Genomic DNA, 23,574 nt, shown 5'->3' with positions numbered 1-23,574 from the left:
TTTGTGCATATTCAAAACAAGCCAGTCCTCAACTGCCCTATCCATTTAAGAGTCTGATTATGCAAAGGTAAGAAAAGAGATCTTCAGTGTTTTACAGACACAACTGTGCATCTGCATGTGTCAAATGATTTGGACGCTCAAAATGCAAGCTCTAAGGGACCTGTGAGATCAGGCAAAAGTCTCTTTCTCTCTCTTCAATTTATCATCATTATCAAATCGTTTTTTTTTTCTCATACAGTGCAACAAAAACAGGGGGAAAAAACGAGGAATGAGAAAGTGTCTCACTCCCTCAGGTGGAAACCACAGCTAACGTGTTGATGGAAGGCTATGAATTATAAATGATTTCACTGAAAGGACTGTTTTGGTAGATTTTAAGGTCCATTACTGCAGGCTTGTCTGTCGCCTCTGTGCTTCACTGGTCCAGAAAAAGACCAAGTCAGGATTGTTTAGAGGCAGATTGAACAATTACGTCTGTTGGGTCTTTATTCACAGACGCAGCATAATAAAGATTTACTTTTTCTAGACGGTTACTTCTGTCTGGTCCCTCAGCTAGCTCCACCATCACTTTCTCTTCCTGTCAATAACAGGCGGGATATTTGCTATAAACAAAATTTTTAAAAAAAATAATCAGAGCTTCATTAGAAAATTGAGAAACCGTTCAAAGTAGATCTGTACCCTTTTGACAAATGATACTTAACTAATCATTTTAAACTTAACTTAATTAACTCTTAATTAAGTAAAAGTGTTGCATTTTGTCAGTCCATTTCCATTTAGTTTGTTTGTCTCTGTGGCCATTTCATTTGTAATTCAAGTAGCTCATAAAACAAATTCAAACAGCACTGGTGGGTAGGTGTTGTTTCTCTCCAGGAAACATTATCTTATTCAAACGCCATCCTGCTCATTATAGATTTATATAACCTCTAATTTGCATCAGAACAAAATATTCTGAGATGCGATACCACTGAAATTAACCAAAATGACTGATTGACCAAAATGCATCTTAGTTTTTATTTGATCAAAATCCATAGCCTGATATAAAACACCAACAATATTTCTGGGTTTCCCAGCTGAGGAATGGGACTTAATGAACCTAGCAACCTTGATGAAATCTGATGATAAGTACCTCTGTCTTATCAGTGTTTACTGTTGAAAGTTGTCAGCCAACCATTTCTTAATCACAGTTGTGCAAAACAGTCGGACAGTTTGTCATCATTCATCAAAGATAGGCACAGCTAATTATCCTCACGATAACTGATATGTGATACCTTTGAATTCTCTGCTAACATGACCTAAAAAGAAGCATATCTAGAGAGAAAATGATGAATGTGGGTGTTAATGCTATGCAGAGTTAGTTTTGCAACTAGGGTATGGATTTATTAAGTTCAGTCAACCACAAGAAAACTATAGCCCCCAAATTGTCGTCATTTGATGGTTAGTCATAATTCCTGCAGGATGCAGAGAGAGTGCAGTTAAATTAACCAAAGCGAAAAACTAAATTATTTCCGACTTTTGATTTGTGCATGGATTACCAGTCATTAATAATAACAAATATTAAGTGTCTTGCTCTACAGTTTTAGTTTGAGTCTTGTCAAAAATGTTTTGCTTTGGGCTCCAAAGACAATGAAAATTACTTCTTAAAGGGAAACAGTGAGTCAGTTGGTCTTCTTTACACATTGGCACAGCAGCTACCATAGTTGGGAGGGTTGGCACTCAATTTATCAGCATCTTGGGTATGTGCGGAACAAAAAATCCCTGTATTAACAAATAATCATTCAATAATTTGTTTGGTTGTACCCAACAAAAAAAAATCCTTAAAAAGTGTTTATTTAACTGTATTTTTAATCGTACTGAATAATTACTTCCCAGAAATCGAGATGATTTAGGCGGGAAAATAAATCGTATTATATAACATAATCCAGATATGTTGACAATAATGGATGATCAGTGTGCTAAAACCTCAAGGGCAGAAAATAAATTAAAGCTGAAAACTCATTAATAAAACACTTCATTCAGTTCATTTAGACGAGATGAGGTCATTCACCTCACCATACAACAGGCTCTACATAATACTATGAACCTGAGACATACAACACACAGGAGAACCACAAGCTATCATCTGCAGCCCCGTTAACCACAGTGACAAAGTCAATAAAGGGATGTTATTACCTTCAGCTCCAGCACACTACTCAGCGTAGTGACGGCTTTTCACTTTATCGTTAGCTGTCTCGCCAGTCCCCGTGCAAATAAAGCCTGAAATAACAAACACAATAAGCTGTCAGTGTTATAGATAATCAGAATTTAATGAGCTAACTGTCATCTCTGGCTAAGAGGATTTGGGATTATTGAGGAGAGCACCAGGGCAATGCAGAAGTAAATTACCTTGCAGGTAGAGTGACAGTTTGGGGTTTAATAAAGTGAAGGCAGAAGGTGTAATGTATCTTTGTCATTTTGTATATTCAGATTAATTTAATAACATTACAGCTGGGACGTGTTTAAGTGGTCATTACATGGGAAAGTGTGGAAACGGGAAGATATGTATTAGATTAAAAAAAATTGTTTTACATTTTGGAACCAATGAAAATTCTCATTAAGGTGTTAGATGTTATATTTGCGGTTTTTAGGGGGGTTATGAGGGAGACGAATGAATGTGGCTAACATTGCCAGCATTTGGTCCTCCCTGGAGTTTAACATCCACACATCCCAAGGCTAAAAGTGATTACGCATGGCTCGAGGTCGATATGCCAGTTTAACCTGACACAGCCTACATACAAATTAATCTCCATTTTCTACATAAAAAAAAATGCCAAACCGCACCGCTCCTACGAGATGCTATCCATTTACTGTGCTTTTTACATCAGGGTTGTAGAGCAGGGAGAGGAGAACCATTAACCGGAGCTACAGCCAGTCTCTGTCTACAGCCCCAGCTAGTGGCGGGTGGCTGTATTGCAGTTTCAGCAAAACATTTAAGTAGCATTGTGGGCCACAATATTTGTAATTTTTTTAACTGACTATTCTGGGCTCTGACTAGCGAGTGTGATGATGTTTAGCTGTTTAGTTGACTAAACACAGTCAACATCCCTAATTTAACGAAAAGACAGGAGAGTGATATCAACGGTTTACTTAAACTATTGAAATTAAACTGAATAGCTCTAGATTTTAAGTAGCTTTCAGCTCACACAGAAACTCTCATGTTGTCTAGAGCTACAGGCTGTGGCTGAACTTTTCACTCCAAATTTAATCCATAAATTTGTATACCTACATTTTCAGTACCTGTTTCTCATAAACACTGAAACCTACAAATTAGATTTAAATATGAAAATAATAATAACAACTTGTTTTTGCTCAAATTTTGTATTTGGGTCTTTAGTCTGCAGTGTATGATGCATGTAAATAGTTTGGATCTCTTTGATGTTATCCAGCTTCACCCCAGCCTCATGGCAAAGTGGAATGCAGTGTTAAACAATATATGTCTTCTCTGACAAGAGCTCTAAACAATCAGACCATTTCAGTCGCCTGTTTTCGATCATCTTGCGTAATGATTCCACGTCTTTCTTCTTCTCTTTCTTTATTTTGTGTTCCATACTCTTTGAATCCATATCTTCTTTGCCCAATTTCCTACCATTTTGATCGAGAGGTCATACGCAATGTATTTGAAGTCTTTTGATTTCATTCTGACTACAAAAAATATATTTAGAATAAGAGTGAGGTTACCTAAGAATCCACATCCCTTTTTTCCTTCACCAGAGTTACGTTTTGAATGAAAAAATAAAGCTTATTATAAAGAACTCTGAAGAAAATCTTTTTTTACTGTAAGCATTTTGTTTTGTCAACAAAAGAAGGAATGTTTGGATATGAATTATTCAGGATGAAACTCACAAATACCCTTCAAAACAAACCCATAAAAAAATGATTTATATTCAACAATATAAAACAACTTTTGTGCAAATTACTGCCACAACCTTGCCCTATTGGCTATGTAAACTAAAGGACATTACTTCTTGCTTAATACCCTAAGGGGTTGGGAAGTTTACACTTCTGTTTGCAACTTCTTTTAGACTGAGATATAAGAACTGATTAAAAACAAAGTTTGCTATTTGAAAATGGAAATTAAAGTTGATGCAGAAGGCCTGAATTATTCAGAATCCATCCCATGATGCTCTGCCCAGCTCATGCAGCAACATTTGCTATAGATTGCAACCTCCTGGGAGAACCAGGGGAAGTATTTTCACAGGGCATTCAGATTCTACACATGGTGTTACAAAGACAGGAGTTCAATAGTTGAGGTTCCTCCTGTGCAGAAACAAACTTAATATACTTTCATGATCTTGTGGTGCAGTACGTGTTTCCTTGGAGTGCTATTTTCTTTCCCTTAATCTATAAGAATACAGTTCTGTTGCTAAGTTCTGGATATAAATCACAAATAATTAACGTAGACCCTTAATTTGTTGTTATAGATACCTTGATTCCTTTATTGATATCTGTGGAAAGGTTAACCCTGGCATATTTTAGAGACTAATGGGTTTCTTAAAAGAAATCTAACAATTATGGTTCCTTGCTTTTATCAGCTTAAAAAGCTTTAGAATTCCACAAAAAGAGCCAAAACTGAACATTATGAAGTGCTGCAAAGGACTATAAAATGACTCAAAACCACTGCAACGGTCAATTTCCTTACACAGAGACACACAAAAGCCAGTTTCCACCACTTCGGTTCAGTAAGGTACGCATTTATTGGCGTTTTCACAGTCAAACGTTGGGATTGGTACAAAAATAACCAATCCATACCATCCTACTTTTTTGCTACTCTTCTGTTGGGCTGTCAAGAGTACCGATCCGACCGTAAAGGGTTGTTGTTGACACATTGCAACCCTTGATTGGTGAAAGGAATTGTCACATCCCGAGTGACAATGGTAATAAAGGATAAACACAAAACACGCCATGTTTAGATATCCTGTGGATTTCAGGAGACTCGTTTTAGCCTTTTCCTTGTAGCCTGCAGTCTTCTCTCAAATAAAGCATGTCTTCTTCAATTGATAAAAAGCCACATACAAAGAAGTAGGACACGAAATGCTGGACATCCATTGTCGCCCTTTGTTTACTGTGTCGTGTTTTCTTCATCGTTGACTTTATTAGCGTGCAACACTGTTTCTCGAGCAATATCCAAACTGGACCGCTTAGTGGAAACAGGGCTAAAGACTACAAAGAGACAAAACTGCTACAAAGGGAGCCAAAATACTATACACAAAACCACTACAGAGAGGAAAAGCCAAAATGGAACCGAAACCCGCAAGAGAAACGGACTCACACAAAAAGACATCGGACTAAAAATGACTTAACAGACTTCAAATGACTACAAAAAGACAAAATAACTACTAAGAGTAACATATAAATAATGACTTCAACACACACGAGAACGATAAAGGTAGAGAACAACCACATTCAAATTTGAAACATTTACACAAAGCCAAAAACACATCAAAGAGACTTAAAAAATGTATTCTAAATGACTAAAAAACGACGTAGTGCCAGTAATGGACTACGAATAATGAAGCCTGTTTAAGTGTCCGAGCAAAGTGGTCCACTGTCTCACAACACCTCCATGCTTTCTGTGCAGATACACCAAAATGAAGACTGCCACTAACATCTACATCTTCAACCTGGCCCTGGCTGACACCCTAGTCACCAGCACGTTACCATTCCAGAGCGTCAACTATCTGATGGGCACATGGCCGTTTGGGGACATCCTGTGCAAGATGGTGATGTCCATCGACTACTACAACATGTTCACCTCCATCTTCACGCTCACCACCATGAGCATCGACCGCTACGTGGCCGTCTGCCACCCGGTCAAAGCTCTGGACTTCAGGACACCACGCAACGCCAAGATTGTCAACGTCTGCAACTGGATTCTCTCCTCCGCCATCGGACTTCCTGTGATGTTCATGGCTTCCACCGCTGTCACTCGTAAGCATAAACTCGCTTTTGCAGTTATTCTCGCACTGCAGTGTGCACAAGTACACACATGCTTTGACTTTGCATTAGATATGTTCTGATACCAATTATACTTATCATCCCTAGACATGAGTATTGGCTTATACAGAATAGCCCTCTGATAGTGATGTGATTACAAAAATAAATCTTACTGGTGCAAAAAAAATGATTACGGACATTATGCTTACTTTGAGAAAAGGTGCACTCCTTACGTTAGTACTGGAGTGTTCTTTGTAAGTAACAAACAATAAGTTAAATGAAACTGATGACTTTTTGGGGGAGACTAAGCGATCTTTTTCCAAGATGTGTCGACTCGCCTATATAGGACTACTACCTTTTAGGTGTTATCAGAGGCCAATTCTAATTCTGGCATCAATATCAATCTACTCTACAAGTGTGGAGGAAATGTGATAGAACTTATATCCAATTTGTAGAGCATTTAAACTTCCTGTATATTCTTTATAACAAGGTAAACTTAATATGCCTCAGCATTTTTATTGCAAGAAATTGTTGTCTTCTTCCATCTGATAAAAAAGTGATATGTGGCGTGACAAAGCATAAAGCGGAGGGATGTAAGACACACTTTATTCATTATAAGTTCTAGGACTAAGACAAGAGCACAAAACATGAAGCAACACATGCATCTCGGCAATCCAGCTCGAAGGAGTGATAATGTACACCAACAGCCTTTAAAAGCCCAGAAGAGTTCTTCAGTGTTTCCTGTGCATGTGCACAAAAGGCCTATTAATGCTTATATGGCAGCCTGGTGACCAATATAACTGTCTGCAAAGAAAAGGATCTACCTACATACTAACCCAGTGTCCTTTTGCCAACCTTATTATTTTTTTTTTAATAACTTGCGGAAATTAGAAAAAAAACAAAGGACTACCTGGGAAAAACAATTTCAACAATCAATGAATTATTGTGAAACAAAAGAACAACTGTGATAACTGTTTAACCATTTAAAATAATAATTTGCAATAATTTCCTACATACAAAGGTCTGACGAGAAAAGTGGTTGTACTTTGTGACGATCCCCAATATTCCTCTGGGTCTGTGGTTGTCTCCCCTCTATGAAGAGTTTTAGAGTCTTACAGATTATTATTTTGGTTTTAATGGACCACCACTTAACTGTTTCAATTATGTTCACTCTAACCAGTCTTATACAGCCTTTACAGCCAAACAGTCTCTAAAGTCATGGTGGAGCTCAAGCTAAAAGGACTGACATTCGCCTTGTTGACCTGAAAATAACTGTTAGTGCGTGCTTCATTTCTGTCCAATGTGTAAATAAGCAAGTGTTCACAAATCATTTTGTCATTTTAGTTTAAAAGAACATGTAAGTCTCCTGTGTGCAGCCTGTTACCATATTCCCCAGATAGCCACATCAGTTAGTGCAGTTTTTTAGTTATAGTGAAAATGCCCAACATTTACTGCACCTTCTCTTAAATGTAAGGATTTGCTGCTATTTTATATCTACAATTGATATCTTACCTTCAGGTTTTAGACATGAAATACAATTTAAATTAATCACAATGGATCTTTTTTCGATTTACTGCCTTCCTTTAGCCTGAATGGTTTATCAATTAATTATTAAAAAATTATTTACAGACTACTGTAAAATACAATTATTCGGCCCACCCCTGAAGACGATATGTTTATCTTGTGCAACATTCTTTAATCAGGTTGTCACATACAACCAAAGCCATCCCTTTTCTTATAAATATTTCAGTAAATATAGAGCAGATATATAAATGACCGCTTGTGAAATTGACTTGTGTAGATGTGATGAATGGTTGTGTCTCTGTTTACCTCTGAACACGTGAATGTAATGATGCATGTGCGTGTCTTCACATCAGCCTCCAGCATTGTAGACTGCAAGCTGATTTTCCCCCACCCCTCCTGGTACTGGGACACCCTGCTGAAGATCTGCGTGTTCATCTTTGCCTTCATCATGCCCGTCCTCATCATCACCGTCTGCTACGGCCTCATGATCCTGAGGCTAAAGAGCGTGCGCATGCTGTCAGGCTCTCAGGTGAAGGAAAAATCTTCTTTTTTTTCAAACATTAGACAAAATGAATGCAATGATTGATTTAGTTTCTTAATTTCATGCAGATGTTTAATCTGTTGTAAATAGGATTTTGGAATGCAAACATGATTGAGAAATTAGTAGTATTCGAAAAGCTTGGGTTGACTAACTGCATGGGGCACCGATTGAATAATTTATCATGGCTTTAATGATAATGAAACAAAGTTGCTGCTCAGAACGTACATGCAAATACAGTGCACTAATTTCTCTCAAGAGAAAGAAATTTGGCGAAATCAACTTCAGCCTGAGGCTCAGTTTTAATTAATTGCAGAAGAAGGTAAAATTACCCAAACACAATAATTTCACACTCAGTATTTGAGAACATCTACACTGGCTGCAAAGCATACATATTCAAATGAGGGTTAAGAAGATACAAAAAGCTAAATCAAACAAATGTGATTCTGCTCACGTCTTTAACCACCACTGCTCTTCTAACTCAGCTCATTTCTTTTCTCTTTTCTTCACCTCTTGAGTCTCTCCCTTTCACCTCCCCTCTCGTCCCCCGACCGACCATCTTCTCCCCACACTATTTCTCATCCTCAAATATCCTCTGCCTTATCTTTCCCATCTCGACTTCACTATTTTTTCTCCTTCTTTTTTTTTTTACTACACTCATCTTGTACACTCCTATCACCCCGAACTCTAAACCACCTTCCTTCCTAACACTATCATCAATCACAGGAGAAGGACAGAAACCTGCGTCGCATCACCCGTATGGTCCTGGTGGTGGTTGCTGTCTTCATCGTATGCTGGACACCTATCCATATCTTTGTCATCATCACAGCTCTGATCAATATCCCCAGCTCCACGCTGCAGACTATCACCTGGCACTTCTGCATTGCGCTGGGCTACACAAACAGGTACGCACCTGGATGAAGTCTTAGATAAATTCTAATTTACTATTGGACCTTAATGTTTATTTAGTCATTCAAAGAAATCATCATCAAGTCCTTCTTTCAATAATGTGAAAGTTTGATGGTTTATTTTTGCCTGATGGGAATGAATGTTTTAACAGTTCAGTAAAACTCTTGTCGTCATGTCTTCTTTGTATAAGTGTGTGTATTTTCTCATTGGTTTAGCATTTGTCATTGCTCTCCTGAATTTTCACACGAACAGTATTTATCTAAAATAGGTTTAATCACAAACGTTACATGTTTGGTGGTTCAATTTAAGGTGCAAAGTCTGGTTTAGTGTAGATAACAGGGTGCCTGTTCAGATAAATATTGTGCGTCTTAGTGAGAAAAGCAAATGGTTTTGACATTTTGACGATGTACATTTGTTGGTGTTGTGTTTTTTACAATGACTTCGGTTGACTTTTAGTCATCACACTCCCCATTGGATGGTAAGTAAGTCAGTAAGACTTTTAAAACACAGTTACAAAGTGCTTCGCAGATAAAAGTGATCCAACAATTCATACAGTGAGGCAAATGTACATAAATAAATCGATTAAGAAAAGGAAAAGATACGCACAAACACACACACAATAAAAGTAGGCACAAGAAAGGGTTTTTGGGTTGCATGAAGGTTTGTCTGTACAGCTGGGTTTTTAGATGCTTCTTGAAAGTGTCCAAAGATTCTGCTGATCTGAGGGTGATTGGGAGTTGATTCCAAAGACTGGGGGCTAAAACAGAGAAGGCACGATCACCTTTTGTTTTGTAATTGGAGCGGGGGATGGAAAGAAGGCCAAGTTTAGATGATCTGAGTAGACGAGGGTTGGGGACATGGTGTATGAACGCGAAGTGGATGTTGTCGAGTACTGGGGGGGAAGCTTATTTTTTCTTGTGTAAACCTTTTCCCCCTTGCAGTAGTCTGAATCCCGTTCTTTATGGCTACCTGGACGAGAACTTCAAGCGTTGTTTCCGTGAGTTCTGCACCCCGAGTCCCTCTGTGTTGGAGATGCAGAACTCCTCGCGGACCGGAGCCACAAGCCGCAAGCTGCCTCAGCGTGAGCAAAACAGCGCAAACACGGGGGAGAGGTCCAATCAACAGGTAGACATTTATTCTGTGGAGTATCTCCTTAGAGGGACAGTTCAACATTTTGGGAAGTTTCACAATTTATTTTCCACCCAAAGTTATTTGAAATTCTCAATTATGAATCTGTATGTCTGTACTTTAAATATGTTGCTATTGGCAGATTAGCTTAGTTTAAGACATGTCATCAGAGGTAAGCAGAGGTAACTAAGCTTTTTTTAAAAATAAAATTACTAAAAGTTAGATCTAATGCTTTAATAACCGAGTTTATGAGATTTTGTGGACAAACTTTTTCAATTTGAAAGAGCTAAGCTAGTTGTTTTTAACTAGTAGCTAACTGCTGTAGTCTCATATTAACAATGCAGACATGATAGAAGTATCAGTTTCCTCATCTATCTCTTGTAAGTTTATAAATGTATGACAATGTTTTCCTTGAAACTAATAAACCATATGAATAGTTGTGAATACACATTCAGGATGGGGTGAATAGTCAACACAGCATGACACTTACATACCTGTCTGAACTCCTGTCACTGCAGGTATGACTAGCCTTGGAGGGATCGTCGATGGACACTCGTGTTGCCAACGACGATCTCAACTCTGAAATCACGCAGGTCACCACAGGGCTCTGACATAACAAAACACAAACCAGACACACAAACCATGGACCAGACTGAGACTCGATAGCACAGACCAGTTTGATGATGGGATGGCAATCTTCTGCCAACCAGTCTAAATACTTTCCCTGCATGTCCGTGTGAGGCTCTCACTGACGTACACAATGAAATATGTCTTTGCAGTTTAAACAGAACCTCATGATTCATTATGATATCATGACCTCCTGACTGAAGAAGTCGGTCTGCTAAATTGTGCATTAAGCCTTTACGACTTAATTACATTTAAACATTGTGTTCTTAAAATGACTTGGTCAATATTGACTGTACAGTCAGAATAGTGCAGTAAACAAACACAGATGTATAAAAAACAGTAACACAATTGACTAATGTGATTTTTGTCCTATCTGGTCTGTGTTAAGCTGCCTCATTGATTAAATCAATCCGTCATAACTCTCAGTGCTGTATATCAGTGTTGTAAAAGTAGATCAATTAATTTTCTCTTGTTTGCAGAGTTAACATGACAATCTGTTCCTTTCCATCTTGTGTTTTCTACTGAAACTGTGCACATGTACAAGGACAGCTTTAGTTCAAAGGTCATGTTACTGAATGCAACTTGTTGTCATCTACTGTCCACTTTGTTTTCAGTCCTTCTTTTTCTTCTTCTATCGCTTTTTTCTTTCCCTAAAAGACCATTTCTACTGTTGAATGACTAATCATTGAGTAGCCATTCACTGTATGTGTTACACATTTCTGAATGTAAATGAAGAAAATAACAGCTGTGTTTATCACACTGGAGCCTTGTGCTGAACTGTGGATCCTATAAACCAGCAGAGAAGATGCATCAGGCTGTGCACAGCGCACAGAGTGTGCTATCGTGGCTTACAGTGTGAACATATGACACTACTCGTTGTATGATTAACCACTGCTTATGACGGCCATTACGCCAGGATTGGATTCAAATGGAGTCAACTCTCCTCTGAGGACTTAAACAAGTGAGCCAAGCAGGATTGTACATCCGCTGTAATCGTTAGAATTGCTTGTGCTTACGTGTTGTGCTGTATGCTATACTTGCCAGTTGCCTTTACAGTAGCTCTACTTGATATTCTGTGTACTGTCAGTATTTTTTAAAGGATCTGTAAAGATGAACATGATTGTATTAATCAGACGTGTAAAATACTGTAAGTATATGTTGCTTTTTTTCTAAACATGAAATCATACATTTGCCAGATAAGCAATTATGGAGATGATATCAGACCAGCAAGATTATTGTGCTTTTTTCAAAACATAACTTTGGTCTTATCGAGCCTGCCCTGTTAACTGAAGAGATGTATATCATCTAACAATGAACGTAAAAAATCTAAAATTGTGACATTACAGACTATTGTCTATGTTTCTTGGCTGTGTTCTGGCGTATCCAGACTATTTGGAATGGGGAGGCCCAACCCGAGCCCTGACATATACAGGAGTGGTATTAAGTGTGTGTGCACACAGACGTACATGTCCTGATAGAGTTTCATTTAGTTTCTGTCACATCTAAACAAATCTATTTGAACTGTAAACATGAAGGTTCTCATAAAGTCCTTACATTTATTTGTATAGTTTTTCTTGATTTAAAAAAACAACAAAGCGGCAACAATTCGTGGAATAGACGATGAAAGACAAGCTGTGTCTCCAAAACTCATCGTTTAAAGTACCTTCAACAACAACAACTAAATCTGAGTTGAAATTCTGCAAAAGCTTTTTCCTTGAGCCCTGACTCTTCACTGACCAGATAGCCAATCATTGTACATTATAATAGAGTGGTATCCTGGGCGTGGCGAATCAGATTTGAGAGGGCAACCCCCGGACACGCCCCACTTTCCATGACAGTTTTTTTGGTTGGTTTGAAAATACATTTTGAGTGAATATCTACACCATCCACCCACTAACCGGACAGACAGAAAAAGGTGTTTGTCTGAGACTATTCTTTACTGCATTAACAGCTGAATTTGGCTAGAATGAGCATCACATGTCTTTGATGCACAGCATGAAAAAAGGTTTATTATCTGAGAAAACCCTTCACCAGTGAAAAACAAACATTAAGGAGCCAAGTGTCACCTTTTTATGCTTCATGGTGTTTGGGGCTTTGCAAACTGTCAGTCATGGTATTAACAGTAATTTTGGCATCAATGTAAAACGTGACATATTTTTGCTGCAGGTGATGTCTGCACCACAGAATATATTGTTTTTAATAAAGTTACATAAAATGTATTTCATGATTTGCACACGTTATGTTTTTAACCTTTGCTTTTGTACATGACTCCATCATGGTTTAACTTATAATGGCACGTCTTGTAATCCAATGTACAGACAATAATTTATACTCAATGGAAAACACTGTAACAAAGCGGATATCCTTTTATGTTAAATAAATGGAATAAAGTGTAATTCTGAATCTCACTGAATGCCTTTTTTTCTTGCATATGAATAAAGAATGTTCTGTATTGTCTGTCCTTGCTTTAAATTCCAGTATGTCTTACATTCGCAGCATAAGACACAAAGGGCTTTTCATCTCTGTACACTCACAGATGGAGAATTCAGATAAAAGACTATAAAAAATGAATTATGGGGGAAATGTGGGTTATGATTCAGACATATATTTTTATATAACAGGGGCAGACGTTACTTAAATCCAGCAACCATCAGAAGCTTTCCCCAACTGGTCGCTTATTATCTCCTACAGCTATCAGTTTATCACTATATGCTGAGATGTCAAACATATTATTGTGACATGAGGATCTTACATGATGTGTATTTAACCGTGGTACGAGATGGCAAAGCAAATGACTTGAAGTTGTAGTAAATGGTTTCACAATGGCACTGTTCCACATATGTAATAATCCAGGTTGGCAGGCATGAATGCTGAACATGTCTGGTCTGTTTTCTTTATGAAGTCCCTTGAAAGCTTCCCTGTAAAGTCTTACTTAACCGTGATGGGACAGTGCATGAACAAACAATTCACTTTTAGGTCATTCTATTATTTTGCTGTAAAGTGCATGAGAGATTAAAAATAAGCATCCTCATTCTCACCTCCTCGTCTGTTTAAAATGATGTTTTGCTCTATGTTGTTAAGCCTTGTTAAAGAGCAAATTGTGTTTCATTCTGATTCCTCTGTTCCTCTCTGACCCTGCCCCAGGCTCAGCGGGGAGACACTTGATAACATATGGTGCTTTATGGATCACAAAGCCTTGCATGAAAGGGACAAAGGGCATTGTGTTATTCTTAGATTTCTTCCACATTCAAATGAAATCAAGTTTATTTGTGTAGCACATTTAAAAACAGCTTCATCTGACCAAAGTGCTTTACAGGCCATGCGTAAAAGCAAGAAATAAACAATTAATCTATACATATGCACAAACATACATATATACACATAATACACACACACAAACATATATATATGCATATATATATATATATATATACATGCAGCATACATACATATCACAAACACATACATACCCTCATACCTACATGCACATGCATACATATAGATACACACCTAAGCTAAATATATGGGGTCTGTTTCAACTTGTTTTAAATGCCAGGGAAAAGAGGTGAGTTTTGAGTTTTGATTTGAATGGAGCCGCATTAGAATTAAGCGAATGGAGGCTCACTTCATACAGAAAATTAACATCATGTTAGATTTCCCGTAAAACGCAAATGAACCCAGCGAGTCACGTGTGAACTTCTTCAAACCAGACAATCTGTCACCGTGCATGTTTGCATGTTTTTCAGAGTGTCTCTGCGTTCATGTGTAACAAGCACGAGGTGCTCACACTGGTGCTCGTGCGAGAAAGAAAAAAAAAACATCATCAGCAGGGTCCCGGAAATGTGTGGGCGTGCTCTCATCTCTTTCCTTGTCATGTACGGGGCTGTCCAAGAGCCAAGCATTACCTTATAGGAGTTGGCAGCATGATTTTCCCCGTCACAATGATTACCAACAAATGGCCGTAAACGTGCCCTCCTCCTGCAGAGACTCTCATTCAGCCATGATGTTGTGGAGCTGTCCTCGTCTGTGCAGAACATAAATGAACCAAACCTAAGCGAAACGACCTCTTGTCTTGAGAAGAAATATGAGGGTCTGAATAAAAAGATCTAAGATTCCAAAACATACAGCAACATACCATTGCCTGTTTTAATCGCCTGTACGGGACTTTAATATACTGATTATTGTTTTTGCATATATGAACAACTGAAACCTTACTTATGCAAACATACATTCTGTCTCTTGCTTCATATAAATTAAATATGCTTAGTTAATCTCCTTGTTACAGTGCATGCCACATTGTTTGCTCACATGTCGAATATGTACGGTGGCCGGCAGGGGTCAAACGCTCAGCAACTGATGAAACGACATACATATAGAAAAAACGCGCAGCATATATAGAAATGCTGCACATTCAAAAGCAAATGCAAACTACCACAACAAATGCAAAAGCTGAAACGCGCTGTAAAGACACAAACGTGCTGCAAAGACACAAACGTGTTGCAAAGACACAAACGTGCTGCAAAGACACAAACGTGTTGCAAAGACACAAACGTGCTGCAAAGACACAAAAGTGCTGGAGACGTGGAGATAAAGCGAGTCCGACCGGGATTTTGACATCGGGAGTGTCGAGTGTGGGTCCGTGGCTGTAGCCCCGGGATGCCCGGAGCACTAGTGCTAGCTCGGGGCTATGAGCTCCAGCGCGTAGCGCGTTTGACGCTTATGCAGTTGTTTTGCCTATTTGCAGCGCGTTTGTGTCTTTGCATTTGTTGTGGTAGTTTGCATTTGCTTTTGAATGTGCAGCGTTTCTATATGTGCTGCGCGTTTTTCTAAATGTATGTCGTTTCATCAGTTGCTGAGTGTTTGACCCCTACCGGCCACCGTAAATATATGTTCAGAATCTGATTTCATTTATTCAAGTGCACGTGTTGCACATTATGCTTTAATAGATTTCAATGTGATGCAGCCTGAAGAATGCATATCTTACATAAGCAAGCTAAATAATGACACTACTGTAAGTGTGGTATCAGCACTTTAGGGAAATTAGAGAAGAAAATAATAAATTCCCAAATCTTGTGCCAGATTTTTTCATAGTATAGTTAGCTCATATATGAGTTCCCAAACTTTAAGGATTAAATGCAACAGTATGTAATAAAGAAACAAAATAAGTTTGAATACATTTGAAACCAAAGTTAGCTAAGCAGATTAAGTAGCAACAGAGTTAAACTGTCAGTACAATAGCTACTGATAATGACCAATACATAACAGGTTGGTTGTGTTTCAGGCGTATAGTGGGTTGTCTTTCATTTAAATGGTTGGAGGTTTGATCCCCAACTCCTGTGGTCCATGTTTTGAAGTGTCCTTATGCAAGTCCCTGAACCCTGAACTCAATTGTATTAGTCCTGGAGGGAACTTTAATTAGCAGCCTCTGCTATTTGAATGTGTGTGTGAGGAAAGGTGAAAAAGCACAGGAGTGGTCAGAAGACTAGAGAAGAGCTTTAAAGATGCAGTTCATCTACCATCACAAAGCTAAAGATAACTGACATTTCAAGTGATTGTACATGGGAAACATGACAAAGTATCATTGCCATTGAAGTGATATTGCATATGAAAGTGAGATTAAAGCGATATTTCACGGCGTGATTCTTTTTATTTGAGAATTATTTGGTCATCTGCTTTTTACTGTGCTGTTCTGCTCTGGAGGCTCTCGGGGAAAAAACAAAGGTCAAAGCTTTGCTATCTGTGGCGGCTTTCCTCGGCTCACAGCCCTCAGGAAACAGACTCTTGACTTTATATTTGCATGTAATCACTGGAGAAATTAAGGAGTTCGAAACAGCAAATAAAGCTTGTGAAAATCCAGCAGAAAGTACAGGAATGAGTTGAGACCGTGTATGTTCAGAGCCGTACCAAATCCAATTTAAGTCCTCCAGGCCTTGATATCCGAGCCACTCAGCACTGTCATAGAGCAGTGGCTTCTTCAGGGCATTTCACACCTGGGTGAAATAATAACCGGCTCTCATCTTATGACCAAGAGAACCGTTGAGGGTTTTTTTTTTTTTGCTTGTGTGGTTCACAGCATATCAGCAGGGTGAGATGAGGATGCTTGAGAGAGAATCTCAGTTGTGCTGTGAAAATTATAGTCAGGGAATCTCTTGAGGAAACAGGCAGGAAGTCAGCCAGAAAAACACCTCCAGTAAGCCCAGCTAATGCATCAGAAAGAAAATTAGCAGGAACAGGCCACTGAGTCCTGTAAAGCTGCCATTCAGCTCACAAATGAATCTGCGACCCAGCAGAATCGGGCAGTTTGACAGCTGACCAACGAGCCGCCTCGGTTCTGTCCATCAACCAACCAGCCATTGCTGTAACAACCCTGCAGGGTGCTGTTTGTTTTTTATTACTTCTCTCTATCCACCTCTGACGCCTGCTGGTTGGTTATGTGCTCCGTCTTCAGCACTTGGTTTAAATCACTGGAAATATTGCTGACTTATTTTTTTTTTTTACAAGACTATCTCAGCGGGTCTGTGGTGCACAGGAGCTATCCAATCAGGCAATATTCCTGTCCATCCACCTGATTTCATTACCCTCTGCTATAGTGCTGTGCATTGCAGTTCCCAGGTCTGCACACTAAAAGATTGGCTGTCAAGGTTTGATTATCACGCCCTTGTGACTATTATTTTACCATAGGGGTAGCTCTGCAAAAGTGAGATAAATCTTCAAATATCTTGAGGGCAAAAACAAAAAAAGCTAGAGGAAAAGCACATGAATGGAATGAATACTCTTGTCCCATGATAAAAGAATACAAAGCAACTACACAGCTGTGCATGAGGGACTCTTTAATGCAAGTCGTGTCCTTTCCCGCCACATAGGGCTGTGGAATACAGCTCTTCATAAGATGCACTTGAAGAAACACTCCAACCACTAAGTGGTTATGAGCTATTCTCAGAGTGTATTCTTGTAGTGTATGTTTAGTTCAGAGATTCACAGTGAGTGATCTGTTTGACTGTTAACAGGAAGCAGGATGAGATTTTTCATCAGAAAACAGCACAAGGAGAAGATCAACAAGGAGATAAGATGTACTACTTTGTCCGCAGGTCAATGCGAAATGAAAGCTCCTTACAGGTGTTGGGCCACGCAGGCTTAGGACAGTCAAACCATGGACTTGGGCCTTTGAGTTATTTACAAGAGGCCCAAAAGGACTCTTTATCCCAGAATCCCCTGCGGTACTTCACACCTACGTGTGACGTAAAGGGGGGGCCGGAAGCTGAGGTAAACCCACAGGCAGCTCCAGTCTTTAAAAGCAATCACCAGGCATTGCTTCCTTCTCTTCAAGTGTGGTCTGCCGACACCAGAGGATACCCTCTCCAACAAGATGGACTCCAGCATTCGAGACAAAGCCTTTCCTCCTCTTGACTTACATAGGTTAAACTTCAGAGCTGATCTCCTAGCTCAGTATAGGTAGCTCTTCACATGCTGAATTCAAGCATCAGAGGATTCAGCTGACTACTTCCATGGCATATTTTTTGGAGTTTTGGGCGCAATCAGATGCTATCAGGTTCGAGCAAAAAGAAGAGTTTCTTTCCTTTGATTTTTCGTAAGACGTCATTGAACGCAACTGGACAGGAGCGCTGAAGGAAGCCCACTGATCCCTGAATCCACAAGGACACATAAAGAACTCGGCTCCTGCAACCAGAAGACCCTATAGAGCAACGCTCGGGTCGAAGATCTGAATCCCGCTACCCTCTTCCTACATCTGCCACGAAGGAACCCTGCCTGAATCTGATGATTCAACATTCAACAGAGTGACGATCTAACCAGCTTTGCAACGATCACCAGGAGTTACCCCAAGTAAGAGCTTTGGTCTGGGCAGAAATAGTTTCAGAAATAGTTATGTTTCTTTTATAACCACTGATAATTATGCATCATTGTTGACGAGACGTCACATTCTGTTTATTATCTGTTGTAAGCTGCTGCATTTGTTTTATTGTGATGAACTGCTGTGTTCACCTATGTATGTAATGCTATGCTAGTTTACCTTCAGTCAACGGCTTTCACAATCAGAAAGACCAGTGTACCCGCCGTTGAATCAAAGTCCGGCCACTGGCTTTCTGGTGTTTAAGTAACAGTTACTGAACTCAGCTCAGAGAGCTCAAACTATTTCAAAAAGGCAGCCACACGGCTTCTTTTGTTGTCCACCATTTTGTCCACATGTGACGAAGTCACATGGTGCATTGTCTCTCTCCACCATCTTGTTTTCTCTCTCTCTCGCTCTCTCTCTCTCTCTCTCTCTCTCTCTCATCTACACACACACACACACACACACACACACACATTTACACCTCATTCACAAGGTGTGCTTGATAATGTTTGTTTGCTTAGATTAGTTTATAATAGTTATTTGTTTGATTAAGTTCATTGATTTTGGATTGATGTTGCTTTGTTTAAATAAATTCTGTTATAATTTAAGAGAGCAGTTGTTTGTGATTACTGGTGTATTTACATTGTGATATAAGCTGGGTGCGAAGGCTTTGTGTACGGATTTCACGCCTTCAATTTATTGAATATAGTTATTAATTATTAATAATATTAGTAATTAAATAACTAATCTGAGACTGATTTGAGTGATATTTTGGTTATATTTCCCTGAGTACAGGGTGGTGCCCCAAAACGAGATTAAACACAGTTTAATGATATCGTATTTATATTATTAATAATTAGAAATAATTATTAAAGAATATAACCAAAGTTGACTTGATACAACCCCAACAAATGGTGCCCCGTGTGAGGCCTTCAATAAACCAGCTTTATTGCCCTGTAAGTGCACAGTAATCCGAACTTAAATCCTAAAAGGGATCTTTCTGAAGAAAATTATATTTTCTTTAAATTTTTTGTTGTTTAAGCAAAGCAGACATCAAGCTGTGGCTTAGTTGTGTTGTATGTTGTTGGTTAACAGTTAAAGCAATAACTGTTGTCCCCTTTGTGTCCATACAACAACTGGACATAAGGATGCAGCTAGTGTGACTTTCTCAATGAACTTGATTTGTTGCATTAATCCAGATTGTGATCCTGAAGTATTCTACTAAAGGATTGTGGTGCTCCTTGTTGTTTGAGAGCCATTTGGCCAGATGAGAGTGTAACCTCATCATTGTCGCATAGCCAGCTGTCTGAGAGGTGTGAGTTCCTCCCTTCCTTTGAGGACTTGAGGTGTGAATCCCCTCTCTTATCTTCCAGGATAGACTGCAGTGATCAATTGGGAAACCTAGATAAGATTTGCTCTGGTGTTGAGCTAGCTTTGTTTAGCTTAGCGTTTATTTTTTAACAGTAATCCACTGTGGTTCCATTTTATCACGAAAAATGTGTACCAAGACCCTAGGTGAGCCGGGAGCTGAGACTCCTTTTGGATCAGACGACGGAGCACTGCAAGAAACTGCTGCCGGTCTGACGAACCTCTCCTCAGAGGAGAGTGCCAACCTATATAGCTATTCAATTAGCATTAGTGATAAGAAATTAGAGGAGCTAGTTGATCTTGTCAACCACCGAGCCAGGATCACCCCTAATAAAGACAGAATGTATGCAGAAGACATACATCAACCATGGGCCAAAGTTCACTGTAGTTGCTAATCTTATCCACCTCCCTATAGAGCAGCTCGACAGTCTGAACTCCTACACCCTCAGCACATGTGAAGAGAAACTAAAGGGCTTGGTTGAATATGCAAATCAACCAACTGGGAAGCCAACACGCACAACTTCAGATGTTCTAGGCAAAATTCTCCTCCTTTATCAGCGCAAATCAAATGTGCAGAATGAGATACACCGGGCACAGCTAGCCCGGGTACAAGAAGAAGGACAGATCCTGCGGGACGACTTCGAAAGATTGCAGGATAAACTAAAGACCTTGCAGGAAAATTGCATGGCCCTACAGGAGGAGAATAAAACACTGCATGAAAGCAGCAACCTGGCCGAACAGAAGAAACGAAGTGACACGGTACCCAGATTTCAGGATAGGCAGATAAGTACTGCAGCCCCCATGTCAGCTGAGGAAACCCAGACGAAGGATGGGAGACTGAACCAAGCCCATGGAGGAGGGAGACAGACATGTTGAAGGATCTGGAGGAGAGGGGAAGATACCGCCGGGTCGACCCAGGCACAAAAGCGCACACGTCCTCAGACTACCCGGTAAAGAGCTGGGTGAGTAAAGATGAAGGGCGCCACGCCTCCCCAGACCATGAAGCACCGTCATGGGGAAATGCCCCATGGCCCCCGTGTTCTGCAATACGCTTTGAGCCAAGAGAACCCTCACCCCGCAGGAAGAGGGACTTCACGCCCCCTAGAGACAGGGAGGAGGCACGGGTCCAATCGGGCACTGAATATTACCTGTCCCATGATAGACGGCCACGTCTGAGCCGAACACAAACCCCGCCACGGTTGCAACCGTACTACCGTGACAACCACAGGGCTTACGATTCATCAGACGACTCGGACGGCCCTCGCCAGCCTTTGGGTCAGGGTCTGCGAACCAGGAAGATAGAACCTCAGGCCAAAGATCTGAAGCGTTTTGACCCAGATAGCCCAGATTCAAGTATTAACGACTACCTTAGAGAAGTCGACCATTGTCTCCTTGACCTGCCTCATGTGTCCTCACAGGAAAAACTGAAACGGATCTGGAAGACTACGGCTAGGAGTGTCCATGCTTTCATGGGGACACTCCCACCAAAGGTCCGATCCTTGCAGAAAGGAAACAAATCTGTTAGTCAGCACTTACAAACTGCCAAGCAGAAAGTGTTGGACATGTTTGAATTAATTCAGGGAGTACAGGTAAGCATGGAGCAAGACATATCATCAGGATATGACTCCGATCCTGGACCAAGCCCCTCAAGAGATCAAACAATCCTGCTGAAAAAGCTCAGTAAAGAACCGAGCAGCCAGGACAACCCAAGGACTGAGGAAATTAGTCTATTTTTCCCTGATTTTGACTGTGGAGCCCCGCTCCTTGGGGAAACACCCCAGTTCCCTGACAGCTGTGACACCTTTTCACACCTTCACAGGTTGGAATCACCACATAGGAAGGGGGGTGACTTCTCGGCCCCCAGAGGCAGAGATAACACCCGGCCCCCTCCTGCTACCTGTAGGTTCCCATCGCAGGATTCACAGCTGAGGAATATCCAAACCTCAGATGACTCGGATGGCTCCCTTTTACCCAGAGATCAAAGAATGCGCATAAGGCTCATTGAATCTATGGCACAGGATGTAGAGCGGTTTGACCCAGATAACTCAGACCGCTGCATCGATGATTACCTCAGAGCGATTAACCTGTGTCTCAGTGATGTACCTGATGCATCCACAAGAGAAAAACTCAGGCTGATCTGGAAGACAACTTCCAAGAGTGTCCGTAACTTCACGACTACCCTTCAGCCTGAGATCAGATACCAGTACTCTGCGCTCTGCAATGCTTTGCGCCAGGAATACTCCACCTACATTGACCCTGCATCTGCCCTTCTTAGTGCTTTCAGTGTCCTGCACCAGAAGCACGAGGCCCCCAAAGATTATTACTGGCGCCTAAGATCTGCATATTTCCAGGGACGTGAGGCTCCAGGTTTGGAAGAGAACCAAACTTTCAAGTCCATCTTCATGCACAATCTGCATGGCTGCGTGCGGTCAGATGTCACCCTGCATAGTCGTACACATCAGCTTAGTATGCCAGAAATCAAGAAATTTGCACAGATGGCTTGGGAAACACGCATACATCCTGGGTTTTGGAGACACAATAGTGACCTAGCACTAGAAGGCAACAAATTGCCTTATGCTATGAATAAATCTAAGAAACCGCATCACCGGCAGAATAGACAACAGAACCAGGGGGGTGAAGGAAGGAGCCAGCCACAGGGTAGTTCCCAACCTGAAGTACTGATCACCACCAGACCCGAACAGAACGCTCGGGATGGCCGAAGCCCCAGACAGAGGGGTAGGCATAACCGGAGTTCCCATGAACTTCCCAAGGATGCAGGTTCTGACAGGGGAATGGAGAACATGGTCCGGATGTGTGTGACAGAGGTGATTAGACAGTGGGAGGCCTCCAGCCCTTACAAAGAACAAGGTTCTGACTCCACAGTGGGGAGGGGGGAGTAGCCTCCACTGTAAAACCCACCAAAGTCACTCAGCATTAATGCTTTCTAGTCTCTGTTTTATGACCTGACATTGGTAGTGAGACATAATGCACATGTATATTTACACACCTACATGCCACATACACCATCCCACAGACTTACTCCTGCCCAGGCTAGGAGTTAGCCCACAAATCTACACCTGATACTCTTCTCTTTCTCTCCTCCTCTTGTCTGTTTGTTTCATTTGTTTTGTTAAAGAATGCACCTTGAGTGGCAAAGCTTTGCTAATGCCTGGTTATGTTTTATGCCTAGCTTTAGCCATAATTAGACAGTCTGCCCAGACTTTGCCTCAGTGTCTGCCCAGACCGAATGCCTCTCAAAATGTATGAACTGTTGCTCACTAACTATTTGAACGTTTGTCTCCTAACACATGGACTGTTGGCCCTATTTGCCCTAAAGACTGTGACCCGCAATCCCATTCTTCAGGACAAAGGGGGGATGTTGGGCCACGCAGGCTTAGGACAGTCAAACCATGGATTTGGGCCTTTGAGTTATTTACAAGAGGCCCAAAAGGACTCTTTATCCCAGAATCCCCTGCGGTACTTCACACCTACGTGTGACGTAAAGGGGGGGCCGGAAGCTGAGGTAAACCCACAGGCAGCTCCAGTCTTTAAAAGCAATCACCAGGCATTGCTTCCTTCTCTTCAAGTGTGGTCTGCCGACACCAGAGGATACCCTCTCCAACAAGATGGACTCCAGCATTCGAGACAAAGCCTTTCCTCC

General features: G+C 40.6%; 1 protein-coding gene across 1 annotated transcript in view; it reads left to right on the top strand.

Annotated features, from left to right (window-relative positions):
• Positions 1–12,248, top strand: part of oprm1 (opioid receptor, mu 1) — a 33,729-nt gene extending 21,481 nt beyond the window's left edge. Inside the window, exons 2-6 of the mRNA XM_061040052.1 lie at positions 5,612–5,961; positions 7,845–8,020; positions 8,756–8,934; positions 9,880–10,063; positions 10,585–12,248. Coding sequence (XP_060896035.1) covers positions 5,612–5,961; positions 7,845–8,020; positions 8,756–8,934; positions 9,880–10,063; positions 10,585–10,590 — 895 coding nt within the window. The 3' untranslated portion in view covers positions 10,591–12,248. The remainder of the gene's footprint in view (positions 1–5,611; positions 5,962–7,844; positions 8,021–8,755; positions 8,935–9,879; positions 10,064–10,584) is intronic.
• The last annotated feature ends 11,326 nt before the right edge of the window (positions 12,249–23,574 follow it).

This window comes from Labrus mixtus, chromosome 6 (assembly GCF_963584025.1).
Source record: "Labrus mixtus chromosome 6, fLabMix1.1, whole genome shotgun sequence".
Taxonomy (NCBI): Eukaryota; Metazoa; Chordata; class Actinopteri; order Labriformes; family Labridae; genus Labrus; species Labrus mixtus.
The sequence above is the reverse complement of the archived record's forward strand: the minus strand, read 5'-3'. Positions and strand labels throughout refer to the sequence as shown.